The sequence below is a fragment of the Staurois parvus genome, unplaced genomic scaffold, assembly GCF_062004578.1.
Source record: "Staurois parvus isolate SC_StPar_1 unplaced genomic scaffold, SC_StPar_1.0 ptg000122l, whole genome shotgun sequence".
NCBI classification, from domain to species: Eukaryota; Metazoa; Chordata; class Amphibia; order Anura; family Ranidae; genus Staurois; species Staurois parvus.
In genome coordinates this window covers 10,351-24,633 of record NW_028317918.1, presented here as the reverse complement: position 1 = coordinate 24,633, position 14,283 = coordinate 10,351, and the positions used below count along the sequence as shown (strand labels likewise).

Genomic DNA, 14,283 nt, shown 5'->3' with positions numbered 1-14,283 from the left:
CATTCTCCGTGTTGTATGTTGTGTTCCATTCTCCGTGTTGTATGTTCTGTGTTCCATTCTCCGTGTTGTATGTTGTGTTCTATGCTCTGTGTTGTATGTTGTGTTCCATTTTCTGTGTTGTATTCCATTTTGTATGTTCTGTGTTCCATTCTTGCCCTGATTTTTTCCTTTTTAACCACGTGACGTGACCTGATCCCAGTCCAATGTGATTGTTAGTACACCCTAAATACACTCCGCCAGTATAATTTAATGTCATTCTTCGCCCACCTCTGACGTCACGGTCAGCTGATCTCGCTCTTCCCTTTTTTCCCCTGCAGGCAGCCGTAGCCCTGATGACGTTAACCCGCGCTGTCCCGTGATTGGCGGATTTCAATAGTCGCGGGCTACTTGAACTGAGAAGGGTGTCCGCTGCAGCAGCGCGCAGGAATTAAATTGTCGGACAAAGTGAGAGCGTGGCGGGCGCGGAGAACCGGACAGGTGTTGTGCTCGGTGGGCGCCGGTGAGAGCGGGCTCCCTGGTCTGCCGAGTTCAGAGCCTCCTCCAGTGTGCAGCCAGCTTCTCCCTCCGGACAGGGGGGTCGTATATCTGAGCACTCTCCCTAATTCCGGCTCCTAGAGCAACATGTCCTCGTACGTGCGGCGGGATGAGAACCAGGAGAACGTCCAGCCCAGGAAGGCGCCACTCCAGCAGCAAGCCGGGCCGCAGGGAGGCCGCACCGTGCTGGGAGTGCTGCAGGAAAATCGGGGGCTGCGGGGGGCTCAGGGACGAGGAGGGAAGCTGCAGTCGTTACCGGTATGTTGATTGCACGGGGGGCTCGGCTCTGTGTCCTCCCCAGCTCTATCTAGGCCTTTGTAGGGGCGGTAATGGGTGATCGGCGGTAATGGGTGATCGGCCGTAATGAGGGGGGATATGGCCTATCTAGGACCTGGGAGGGGTGCATTCCTACCTGCACCATGCTGTCATCCATCTGGGGGGTACCAGGCCTGTGCAGATCACCGGCAGATCATTTCCCTCCAATACCGATCGATGAGCCTGCCCTGCCTGCCATTCATAACCCTCCCAGCTCTGATCTCACTGCACTCTGCTGGGATGGATCCAGTGCACTGTCAGGGCTGAGATCAGGGATCACATTCTGTAGTCTGGAGGCAGCCATTTCATACCCTGTGACCTTTGTCAGGGAGATCTATGGGGGATTGCTGTGCCTGGCCTAGGAGGCTGGGGTGATCAATCCAGAGGGATTCTTATACAAGGACTGTATAGTACATAGTGTGTGCACAGTGCTGGATTATACAGGTACACGGGATGGAGGGCCTTGCTCATCAGAGCTTACAATCTAATGGTAGTTTGCATTTGGGTTTATTTCCTTCTGTCGCTCTATTAACCTGCTGGGGGCTCAACAGATCTATGGAAGGCAATGATAATGGGGGTTTTCTTACACCCCTCCCCCTTTTGTTACTGTGTCACTAAGAAAAACCTAATGCATTTCTATGATTGCTGAATGTGACCTTTGTGGTGTGATTTTCTCAGCAACTACCATGCAGCAATATTTCAGCGCAGCTGCAAAACTGCTACAATTGTTCTTAGGCCGGGTTCACCCTGAGGTAGGTGGGGTGACTCATGTTTGCATGGGCATTGCAGCTTGTTTCTTGGGATAGGCTCCTGCACCTGCCCTTCAAAAGGTCCCTTTTTCTTTTATCTTTTTTTTTTTTTTTTTCTATGCAAGCATATGGTTTCCTGCACCCAAAAAATGTTAATGTTTTCTGATGCTGGGGGGAGGGGTGCCTTCGAGAAATATTGGCACCCCTGTGTGTCTGCTAAAAGCTACAGTGTGAACCCAGGCGCACACAATTTTTTCTTTTCATCAAAAATCCATGTATTCCAATGGTCCTAGTTCACACCAGTGCAATTTCCCGTGCAGAAAAAAAAGTGAAGACTGCATTTTTTTTTTCTTTTAATTTCTGCACACAAACTGGCACAACGCACTAGAATGGAGTGCGGAATTGTAAGCAAAAACACATCCATAGTGTTTTTTGTGGTGTAAACTGGCTTTTGAAGTGGAATCAATGGCTTTCGTTTTGAATAGTTACACCCATCACACTGGATGCGAATTGGAATGTGACTTGCAAATTACATGTGAAGTTGCACCCTATTGTCCGCAATTAGAGCAGTCATATCTGTGCCGTTCCGCATTGATAGGAGTTGCACCCATTTCTAAAGTAGCACATGCACTTCTTTTGGTGCGATTTGTATAGACATCTGTCAGAGATCCTGCAAATCGCACCTGAAATTGGCATGTCACCCAACTTTGAAATCGTGCGATGTCACTGTAATTCACACAGTTTCAAAGTCAGGTTTGATGTGACCGGGATGTTGGGCTACTTTCACGCTGCTCTGCTGAGAAACACATGTTCCCACAGGTGCGTTTTACAATGTTTATGTTGCGTTTTTTTTACTCCCCTACTGAACAAAGTACTTTCCCACAGGTGCATTGGGTTTGTGTGTTTGATGCATTTTTGCTATCCTTTTCATTAATTTCAATGGAGGGATACACTTCTGGTCTTTTTTTTTTTCTGCACAAACATGCATCAAAAATGAAGCAAGCAGGATTTTTTTTCACCACCCTTAAGTGTAATGGATCATTGTGAAGGCCACCATAGGAATTAAAGGGATGCAGTTTTCTCCCATGGTGTTTTTTTTTTTTTTTTTTGTTCCCCCCCCAAAAGTGTCAGTGTGAAAGCAGCCTAAGGGAGGGATGTAACCCCTGCCAGTTTTTTTGCCATCTGTGGCCTGTGTAAGGAAATTTCATGTCCTGAAATTAGGAGATCCTTCCTATCAAAATGAGGGGATTCCTGGTAGTGTCCCCATTGGAAGGTTGGCTTTCTGTTCCTGTTCTGGTAACACAAGATTTGACTTTTCTTGTTAATAATGGTAAACCGGACCAATAGAAGGTGAGTATGCCAACAAGGGCACAGGCAGCAGTAAAAACTGACAGGTGTTCTAATCCCTCCACCATTGTGCTTGGCAGGCAGTGAAATGTGACCTATTCAAGTGTTAGGTCAACATTTTGAGCTTTAAAATGGGCAGTGAGGAGACTATGTATAACAACCTCATCCCCTACCAAACACTGAAAAGTATACCACCAGATTGCTTTTCAGAGTGGCAAACTGCCACTGGTGTAAAGCCAGCTTTAATGGTTGCCTAGGGATATTTGCAGCAATCGTTCTGCTTGGCCACAAATTGCTGAATGGGCAATTTGTAGTATATCGCCAGCAACTCTAGCAATTACTCACGAGCTACGAATCTCCATTAATCAGTGATTTAATGTCTGCAAGAAAATCTCATTAATCAACCTTAATGTTCACATTTAAATCTGGACTCTTCCAATGTATAAATTCCTTTATCAGGTCTGTGAAATGGTTTGGAATATGGCATACTTGTGCTGCTATGATTTAACTGTTCTCTTCCTATATTCAGATTCTTACTGTACGCAATCATTTGGGTACCAACGATGAGAATTATGGAAAACTACCTGCTGGTAAAGCTCCTGTCAAGCAGGCTACCTTTGCAATCCATGTGGATGAGCCGGACTGTGCAAACTATCGGAAGCAGCCAGTTACAAAAAAACCTGTGCAGGATGAGCACCTGAAACAGCTGAATAAAGTGGTCATCTCTCTCGGACAAAGGAAACCTCTGGAACCCATAGAAATCCCAGTAGTCCATACTAGTTATGGTAAGGCAGAGCTGATCCTGGCAGCTGCTTTGCTTGGTCATTGCATTTCAGAAGCTGCACTAAAATGAACACTGGCCACATAATACTAACATGATGGTCTATGCACATTTGTTTGGTGTAGTGCTTTCTACTTCTGGCTTTCACTCTTGACAATGGGTGAATGGGTGCAGTATGCAAGTGCATTTCATCTTTGAACACTTCCCAGCACCTTTCAAGTCTTGGGTAATTAGGTGCCCATGAATATTGGAAAACCTCTGATCTGGCCTTTTTTTTTTTTTTTTCTCTGGAGGATTTGGATGGCTTCAAATTTTTCCTTGCTCCACCCTAAGGATGTCTGTTAAGTGCTCCATTCCCATAAGCACAAATATCATTTCACAAATAACATATTAGTAATTTGCTATCCAAATGCTAGTGGGTACTCATGCATTCATAAGTGGACAGTTGTCTGAAGATGCCATATACTGTATACAATCTTTTTTTAGTGTTGCCAAAACTATCTAAAGTAAATCATACAATCCTTTGATCCACATAGTGGAAAGAGGCTCTAAAGGATCAGATTGTATAGTGGATGGTTGGCCTTAGGATTCTGGTGCCCAGGTATTGAAATGGCATTAAAATGCACACTTGTGCTTTATGCCTGCATTGTGGTTAACTCTGGCCATAGGGCTCAGTAAATGGCAGTCAAAGTATTTTGCTTTATCTTAAGGACCCACTTGCAGCAATGTGTTAAGGTTAGGGATGCATCAAAATTTCGGTGGCCAAAAACGCCCCTTTTGGCCGAAATGAAGAAAAAGCACCGATACAGGTGCCGAGAACCCTCGCCACCCAGTAGTTATCAGCCTTACCTGAGAAACCATTGATCCCAGCACTCATAGAGATGAGTGAAGGAAAGATGGCCGCCACTCATCTCTATGCCCTTGGAGAACCGGAGCGATGTCTCTTCCCGTTCCATGGTGTTTTGTTGTGTGTGTGGTTTTTTTTTTTTTTTTTTTCCCCCCTTTAATCATTGAATAACATGAGTGTGTGGACTAAGCAGTGCACCCTAAATATGGGTGTAACACACAAAGTGGTCCGATGACCTCTTGCTTTTGAATGAAACTGCAAGTTAATTTTGACACTACTTAGGAGCTGCTGTATGCATGTTGCTTTAATTGTTACATGACATGGCCACAAATGTGCCTATCTCACTTCCACCTTTATAATTTTTTTTTTTTTCCGCAGATTCTCCAATGGATATGTCCATTGTGGAGGAGGAAGAAAAGGTGGTCCGTAGTAATGAAGTTCCAGATTATGCAGAAGAGATTCACACTTATCTTAGGGAAATGGAGGTAATTAAGTGTTCTGACTAGTGGATAAGCCGTGTTGCAAACTTTTTCAAAACCCAAACTGCATAGTTTGACGTGAATATGACAGTAACAGGGCTAGTGTCTGCAGTTCTGCTTCTGTGGAGTTCTGACTAAGTCTTGCCATTCCTGGTACTAGGCACTGCCTGTCATGCAGAATTCTAGTGTGTAGGTCTTTGGCACTATAGGGCAGCACTAAAGCTCTGCTTGATTAACTTGTATAGCCTGGATATAAAATCCACAGGGACATGGGGATCAAATTTGAAGAATCAAGTACATACAGCCACAAGGTGCCTGTACATAAGCATTGTTAAATGTTAGGTTCAGTGCAGGCACCTAGGGGCACTAGCAAATACCTGCTGCAGTTCCCTAAACGCCTCTGTCATGGCTGAATCCCTGCCCATTCTAATGGACAAAGCTTCAGCACTTCTGATTATGCTAAACATTGCCTGTCCCTTTTACCTCGTATACATTTCTATTGGCCTGTGTGGCTTGCCATGCGTAATGGGGCAATATGTATATAGGGGGGCAGGGAGTAAAGGCAAGCTTCCTCACTACCAGAAAGTGAGGGTTTGTTAGGTTCTGCAAATACATAATTATCCAACACTTTCTAAAGTTTTTGATGCTATTCTAGCAGCAGCTGTAGCTCTGCAAGAGCAAATTAGACTGTAATGGCAAGAATTCATGTCGTGTCTTTTTGCTTTTTTTTTTATGTAGCGGCTCTAGTGTAGAAAGTTACTGGCTGGATAAAGAGGGGGTAAACCTAAACAAATACCACTAGCCCATCTAAGGCTCCATGTACACGGGACACTTCTGAACGATGGAAACTGCCTGCTGGAAAATGTAGGCTAAAGTCTGGTTAGCCGTGTTTGCATACCGTATTTATGTGCGTTTAGAAGTGTTTTTAAAGATGACTTCAGGAGACCTTCCAAAATGCACTGAAAAACAGTAAAAAATTAACTATTTCAGACACTTTGAGAAAAACAGAGCAGAAGCAGAGCAGTAGTTGTGTGTGGGTTTTTTTTTTTTTTTCTCTCTGGTGTTTGGATGTGTTCCAGCTAATTTCTGTGCAGAAATGGTCGCAGCAGTGTCTAACATTTAATTTCACGCGAAACCTCAAAGTATGGTGTACTAGGTCCATTTGAGTACTGGGAAAAACGCTTTTGCATGCATTTTCATGATGAAAAAAGGCTCTGGACAGCATCTTGAAATGGAAGATTAAAAGAGAAAAAAAAATTTTAAACGTGGTTAGCAGTGTTTACTGGCATTTGAAACGCTGATAAAATCTACTCCTGAATGCAAGTTTGCATTCAAAAAAAGACTAAACTCAACTGCCTGTAAATGACAGTGTGCATGGACACATAGGAAAACATTAGGGTCCAGGGCGTTTTTTTTTTTTTTTTTTCTTCCCCCCCTTAATTTTTGTTTATTTTCCCTACAGATGAAGTGTAAACCCAAAGCTGGCTACATGCAGAAGCAGCCCGATATAACGAATAACATGCGTGCAATCCTTGTTGACTGGCTAGTTGAAGTTGGTGAAGAATACAAGCTGCAGAATGAGACTCTTTATTTGGCTGTGAACTACATTGACAGGTTCTTGTCGTCAATGTCTGTATTACGGGGAAAGCTTCAACTAGTTGGCACTGCTGCTATGCTTTTAGCTTCGTAAGTATTTCATCGACTATTACAAAAGAACACTTTTTTTTTTTTTTTCTCCCCCCTACATGGAGTTCTAACAGGTTTGTCTCTTCCAATGCAGGAAATTTGAAGAGATTTATCCACCTGAAGTAGCCGAATTTGTTTACATAACTGATGACACTTACAACAAGAAACAAGTTCTTAAAATGGAACATTTGGTTCTTAAAGTTCTGTCCTTTGACCTTGCTGCTCCAACCATCCTACAATACCTCAATCAGTATTTCCGGCTCCATCCAGTGGCTTCTAAAATGGAAAGCTTGTGCATGGTACAGTTGCATGTTATTTACATATTATCTAAAACAGCCTTTCTAAAGTTATTAAAGGTGGAATCTGATTAAAAAACACTTCCTGTAGTGGCCCCTTGCACTTCAAAGGGTTAACTGCTCATTGATATTGGCTTTCAACCAGAGGCTGGTTGTGCAGTGTGAAGGTCCTCTGCTGGAGTGAGGAATGGGGTACATGTTACAGCTTCTTCTTCTACCCCTGACCTCATAAGCCTTTAACCCTTGCAGTACAGGGAGCCTGCAGGGTTTGTTTTTTTTTTTCCTGGGCCTGATATGGGGCTTTAAGAATTGGATTACTTGTGTTGTGAAATTGGCACCAATGCTAAGATCTTGTTTTGAAGCTGAAAGAATCAGATGGCTAGGGACGGAGCTTAGAAACTCAGTACAGTTGACTTTTGTACCTAAAATGAGATGAAAGCTAGGGATTATTCCAGCCCTCTAGCTGCAACACAAGTTTTCATCCCATTTTTTTTTATTTTTATTTTTTTCTTTAGCTTCTTATTTCTGTATCTGCCCACATCTTTTACAAGCAGTCACATACTTGTAAGTAGACAGTGTCTTCCAGGTTCAGGGTGGGTAAACTTGTATATCACAGTAGTGGTGTCGGTGTACTTCCCAGGCAGCATCAGTGTCACTGTCCCAATGTAAGTTGCTGATCACTGCCAACACAAGTTTAAAAATTCTTGTGTCTGCGTATAACATATTTTGCCAAAAATATTGAGTACAATACATTTTGACTGAGGCTTATGAATTTTTTTTTTTGCAGAAAGTAAGTCACATTTGGGGTAGATCTTTCTCTCAACAGTGGTGATCAGATACTATGAAGAAAGCTCTTAATTGTGTGAAAAATTCTAATTTCATTTGTGTATGGTGTTGCATGACTGAGCAATTATCAGTTAAAGTAGCACAGTGCTGAATTGCAAAATAAATGGCCTGGTCATGAAGGCAATAAAACCTTCCGAAACTCAAGTGGATGTATTCTAAAACCGTTTTTTAGTACTGAGGCTGCCTAATCTGTCTTTTGAATCTCCTAATTGTTTACAATTTGCCCCGAGCACAAGCTTTGTGCTAGATCTGTGAAAACAAATGTACAGATGCACAAATCTTGGCCAATTTCATCTAACTATTTAGTCTGTGTGGTGTCAGGTTTTTTGCACAGAATTTCCTCATGTGCCTGGACTTAAGCTGGCAAAATGTTTTTCTACTAGTGCTAATCTACACCCAACACACCCTGTTTTACAATTCAGTATCAGTAAGGAAAGTAGAGGATCTGGCATGGGACTGTATGTCAAAGCTTTGTACATTAGGCCTGAAAGTCTGGCCAAAATCACCACCTAGGCGTTGGGTCTACACCTAGGGTCCTTGCCATGTCTTGGTGATAGAACTGCCATGGAGCTAGCAACACTTGCAGTGGTAGGATTTAGTCAATTATACCACTGCAAAATAGAAATGGTTTTGTTTTTGTAGGCAATACTGTAACTGCTGGATCTTCTAGATCTAGTCAGTCTAGGATCCTCATAAATGTCTAGCAATTGTATCCAACGTTTAGCAGGATTATAAAACCTGCTACTGATGTGTAAGTGTTTACTGTATTAAATTGCAAGGGGTATTTGGCATGCTTGCTTTACACTGCATTTACAAAAATTTCCATTACCTTTTTTTTTTGCAGTATCTGGGCGAGCTCAGCTTAATAGATTCAGACCCTTTCCTCCGATATTTGCCATCTGTTGTTGCTGCATCGGCTTTCGTCATTGCAAACTTCACATTAAACGATGAGACTTGGGTATGTGTTTTTGTAAATCCAAAATTGTCATTGAACTAGGTCTTAAAGCCAACCTCTGGGCATTTAAATTTCTCAGTAGCCACAAAGGATCTAAGTAGCAGTGACATAGTTGTGTTTCATATATATCTATATCTCCTTTGCTGAGAGCAGAACTGTGGGAGGAACTTGGCCGGCCCACCCAGCCAGCTAACTATAGAAAATTGTGGGAGATTGTCCTATAAGCACTATTGCCTTGCACAAGAAGAGTAGTGACAAAGAAAAGTTCAGCTTTATGTTGGAAAGCCGGGCAACTCAAACTGCACACATATGGCTTCAGCTGGTTTTACTTTTGGCTGTGAAGTCTCGAGCATGTAGACTTTAATCTCTGGTTTGAAGACTTGTGTGTCTGGGTGGTTTTTGGTTTTGTTTTTTAAATAAAATGTAATTTTAACTTTGTTTCCCACAGCCAGACTCCTTGGCCCAGTTCACAAGATACTCATTAGAAAGTCTTAAACCTTGCATCTTGGATCTGTATCGCACTTATCTTTCTGTCTCGACCCACCAACAACAGGCTGTGCGCGAGAAATACAAAAATGCAAAGTGAGTAAATTTATCCATTGCGTAACTTTTTTTTTTTTTCTCTCTTCCCTAATGGGCTTGGTTGGGTTATCGAAAGATCAACTAGTTTTGAGACCTGCACTTAGTTATGACTATTAAAGGGTTTTTCCTCTCTGGCTTGGTCCTTAAGGTGTTTTTAAACCCTCCAGTCTTAATAGAGTAGCTTTATCAGCTAAAAGTGCTTAAGTGATTATCTTTTAATCATTGACCTGGTTAGGGGAGACTAACTTACAGTGACAGATCGTGTTAGATAGGTACTGATACGGAATTAAGTGCTGAGTAGATCGAAGCTGTGTATAGAAGAGCATCCCTGCTGTGTATTGACACATACCATACCCAGTCAACATTTTTGCTGTGCATCTTGGCATTTTATATAAATGTGGGGAAGATGGGCAGTCAAAGATGTGGTACTAAATCTAAAAACGTTTTTCCCTAATGCATTGTTTGCATTAACTTTTGTGTGGGGGTTTTTTTTTCCCTCAATCTATACTCTGTAAGTTAAAACAGAATTTTAGTGTCTGAATTAAAGAAACTGAAATCACATGTACTTGAGTATTGAGACCCTTTACTCTGAAGCACCTTTTTTTGGCAGCAATTACAGCCTCAAGTCTTTTGGTTATGACGTGATGAGCTTTGCACACCTGGATTGGGACTTTCTGCCGCCTTTTGCAAATCCCCTCATGCTCACTTGGGTTGGTTAGGAACAGTCAGAGTGGACAGCAGTTTAACATCTCTGGAGATAGTTGAACAGGGTTCATGTTGGGGCTCTGGCTAGGCTACTCCAAGACATTCAGTTGTCCCTTGTTAGAAGGTGAACCTTTGGCCCAATTCTGTCCTGAGCGCTGCAGAACAGGTTTTCATTGAGGGCATCCTGGGGTGTGTTTTTTTTTTTTTTTTTCTTTTTTTTTTTTTTTTTTCCTCCTTCCCCTTTTCAGCTTTCCCTCAACCCTGTCCAAAGTAGTCTCCCTGTCCTTGCTGCCCATAATAAATAAAAAAAAACAAACCACACAATCGCATACTGCTGCCACCACCATGCTTCACTGTTTGGATGGTATTGGGCAGGTGATGAGCAGTGCCTCGTTTTCTCCACACATAACATTTAGAATAGAGGCCAAACAATTGGTTTCGTCAGAGAAATCTTTTAGGTGCTTTTTGTAAACTAAGCAAGCTTTCATGTGTTTTGCACTGAGAGGCTTCTGTCTAGCCACTCTGCCATAAAGTCGATCGGTGGAGGGCTGCAGTGATGGTTGTCCTTGGGGAACTTTATCCCATCTCCACACAGGATTTGTGGAGCTCAGTCAGTGACCATCAGGTTTTTGGTCACCTCACTTACTAGGCCCTTCTCCCCTGATTGCTCAGTTTGGCCAGGTGACCAGCTCTTGGAAGAGTCTGAATACTTATGCCAATGTGATTTCAGTTTTTTCCTCCATGCATTTGCAAACCTTTTTTTAAAATTCTGTGTCACTTTTGCTCACATACTTTTGATCTATTGCATTTAAAGACTGTTGCCCCAACACTTCATATTCCTAATATGACTGTTGTACCATGTACATGTGCAATTAAACATTGTATCATTTTTTTTTTTTTCTCTGTATTGCTTCCTTTTGTGTGAAATACCTGGTGTTTCAGCCAGTCCCTCTGCTCTTTCAACTGATCACATCCATTCCAGTGTGGTCAGTTTGCTGGCTGTGCTGGGAGCCTGCCTGTCCTCCAATGGTTGACTTCTGCCACACACAGCTATTCACTGGGAAAATCTGTGTACTGTTTCTCTTTCCCTGTTTTCTAAGCCCCTTAGCAGCTGTGAACAGATTATGTGATTACTTGGTAAAACAGAAATTAACTGTTTATATGAAATTAAACACTGGGTTTTTTTATTTTTCAAAGTAAGGGTTCACAAATACTTGAATGAATAAAGTAGGCTTACTTTGGTTTCACGTGTTTTATCCCCTTGTTACCATGGAGTTAATTTATTCCATTGATGGAACTTCTTTCTGTTTCAGGTATCATGGTGTATCAACAGTTGAGCCTCCAGAGTCCCTTTCTATATTTTTATAATCTTAAAGATTGGACTTTTCTAATGTATATGGACAAAAAGCACATGATGTACAGTTATTTTTCTATTATGGAAACTTTGTTTTTTTTCTAACTCATTCAGGTATTGGAAATCTGATCTGAACAGAATTATGAAGCAAAGTTTTTTTAAGTTTGTTTTTATCGTTTTAAACCCTGTAAATTTTATGTATGTTTGTTTTTAGATATTTGCTTGGCTATACTTTTTCTAAAGCGGTTTGTGCAGTTTGCACTAACCAAGCAGTTGACATATTTGTTTATCTATATAAATCACTGTTCTTGACAATAAATGTTAACTAAACAGCAAAACAAGTGTTTGAGCATGGCAAGTCTTGACAGGGTCACGTGAAGGCATTTGTTTCAATGAACATATTAGCTTGTAAACTAATTTGATTGTGTAGCATCCTAATGTGGCAGTTATTAGTACAAATTGCTGGCCATGACCTACTTGAGGCTGGTGCAGATTTGAGACCACTGGCCTTTTTCCATGTGGATGTCTGATCTACTTTGAGAAGCTGTGTGCTGTGGCTTGCCATTAAATTAGATGTTAGACACCAGCCCAATGTTGGGTTTTGTTGGTGGGCTTGAAATTATGCTTACAATGGCAGTTACATTTGTGCAATCAATCCAGACAAAATACACTCCAGTCATTTGGACATGTAGGCAGCTTGTACAAGTCACTGACCTATTAATGGGGGCAACTCTGCTCCTAGAATGGAACAATGTTAGCTTTGAAACCTGTGCATACTATTAAGTCTTTATCACTTTGGCCATGCATATCCAAACACTGTTCACAGATGGGTGTACTTGGTTCTGCTGTGATAGTTTAGTAGCTATTACAACTTTGCCACTCTGATAAATGGAAGGTGCCCTTCTGCTGCTCCAGTGGCTCATAGGATCAAGACCAGGAAACCAGATTAGCCTTTTTTTTTTATAATTTCCAAGCCCAACTTCTATGCTATAGTGGCTGCGATAAAGATAGACACGCACTCTGCATGAAACGCAGGCACAGCAGCCCATTCAAATGAACTGCCTGCTGTGCCTGCAGACCCACAATGGTGTGAACCTAGCCTAATACAGTTAAAGGTTCTAACTAATCTGGAACAGCATTTGCTCTTTCCAGACTGAGCAGAAACCTTGCCTTCAAAAGTCTGAGTTTCACAGCTGCTAGCAATTGCAAGAGAATGTTTGTCCCACCACAGTGGGAACAGCAAATGGCCCCTATGCACCAGCAGTGTTAATAGGTTTTCAAGATGCTTGTGCAAACATGGTCGAACCCTAGAACTTGGTCTACTTTCTGTTATATGAAAACTATGACACCACACTACTTCTCTCACTCCTTATGCTAAAAAAGGAAACCAACCTATACTTTTTGCTGTATTCTGGAGTTTCAAACTGTTGGTGGGATGTTTGAATACCCATAGTGCCAGTTAAAAGGGGGGTCCAGAGTGAGCAATTATGCCTTGAAACTCATACTTTCATAAGACTTTTGACAAACCTAGTCCAACAGCAGGCTCTACTTGTGCTGGTCTACCCAGGAAGATTCACAATTTTGGTTTTAATACATAAAGTGAATGTGAATGATGGCATTGTGTTGTAAAGCTACTGGCCTAATGTTCAGTTGTAAAAGCCACTGGCTATTGTATTTATAGTGTAAATGGCAGGTACGCATTAAAATATTTGTATGGGAAATGCCACTGATTATGCAGTTTTTCTTTCTATGGAACACCATGGCTATGCCACATGCAGACACCCAAGATTTTTTTCTTCCCCCTTGCTATTCATACCAATTAGCAATACATGAACAGAGACTACCTTTTTTGTCTTCTAAAAAGCTGCGACAGGAAGAGCAAACCTGGTACTAGCAAAGAATTGATGAGCTGCAATATATTTTTGCTTTTGGGTTTAATAGCACTTTAACCACTTGCCTTCTGGGCACTTATACCCCCTTTGTGCCAAGGCCAATTTTCAGCTTTCAGCGCTGTCACACTTTGAATTGCAATCGTGCAGTCATGCAACCTTGTTCCCATGAAATTTTTTATCTTTTTTTCCTTCTCACAAATAGAGCTTTCTTTTGGTGGTATTTACTTGCCGCTGGTTTTTTTTTTTTTTTTCCCTTCTCTCCTTCACTGATGTGTGTGTTGAGGTGGGTGGCACTGCTGGGCACAGAGCATCAGAGCCCTGATGATCGGTACCGATCCCTCTGACAACTGCCGGTTCTCGGCAATACTTTCCTCACACTCTGACAGTGTGAGGAAAGTGCATCCGAGAACCGGCAATTGCATTTCCCTGTGATCAGCATGTCATTGGACACGGCTGATCACGTGGTAAAAGGCCGCTGTGATTGGCCTTTTACCACATCACGTAATCAGCTGTCTGTAGGACACAGCAATTACAAAGATCGCAGGGTGCATGCCCCTGGGGGCGTGCAAGGACGTCATGACGCCCTCCCAGAACTGGCTGGCTGCAGTGCAGCTGTCATTTGCCTATCTGTGGTCGGCAACTAGTTAATCTCCATTGGGTTTTTTCTATTCTTCGCAAAATTTAATAGAAACAAACAGGTAATTTTTTTTTTTCTTTCACTGTGTGCCACTGCAGGGCACTGATCAGTGCAGATCTGATCTGTGATAGCTGCTGGCAGTACTTTCCTCATGCTGTCACAATGTGAGTAAAGTGCTGCTGATAACTGGCAACTGTATTTGCTCCATGATCTGCTGTCATTGGATGCAGCTGATCACGTGGTAAAAGGCTGCTGTGATTGGCCTTTTTACCTCATCA

General features: G+C 42.2%; 1 protein-coding gene across 1 annotated transcript; it reads left to right on the top strand.

Moving 5' to 3' along the window:
* The first annotated feature begins 372 nt into the window (after nt 1-372).
* On the top strand, nt 373-13,197 carry CCNA2 (cyclin A2). The gene is made up of 8 exons (XM_089672155.1): nt 373-792; nt 3,475-3,730; nt 4,952-5,058; nt 6,515-6,738; nt 6,833-7,037; nt 8,725-8,838; nt 9,284-9,417; nt 11,436-13,197. The coding sequence occupies exons 1-8, from the start codon at nt 622-624 to the stop codon at nt 11,488-11,490; spliced, it is 1,266 nt and encodes a 421-aa protein (XP_089528281.1). The 5' UTR covers nt 373-621; the 3' UTR covers nt 11,491-13,197.
* Nucleotides 13,198-14,283: the final 1,086 nt, after the last annotated feature.

What these genes read in the sequence shown, in the direction of transcription:
- CCNA2 (XM_089672155.1), top strand. Translation starts at nt 622, where the DNA reads ATGTCCTCGTACGTGCGGCGGGATGAGAACCAGGAGAACGTCCAGCCC. An exon ending in AAATGGAAAGCTTGTGCATG is followed by an intron (nt 7,038 to 8,724) that starts GTACAGTTGCAT and finishes TTTTTTTTGCAG; the next exon opens with TATCTGGGCGAGCTCAGCTT. An exon ending in CATTAAACGATGAGACTTGG is followed by an intron (nt 8,839 to 9,283) that starts GTATGTGTTTTT and finishes TGTTTCCCACAG; the next exon opens with CCAGACTCCTTGGCCCAGTT.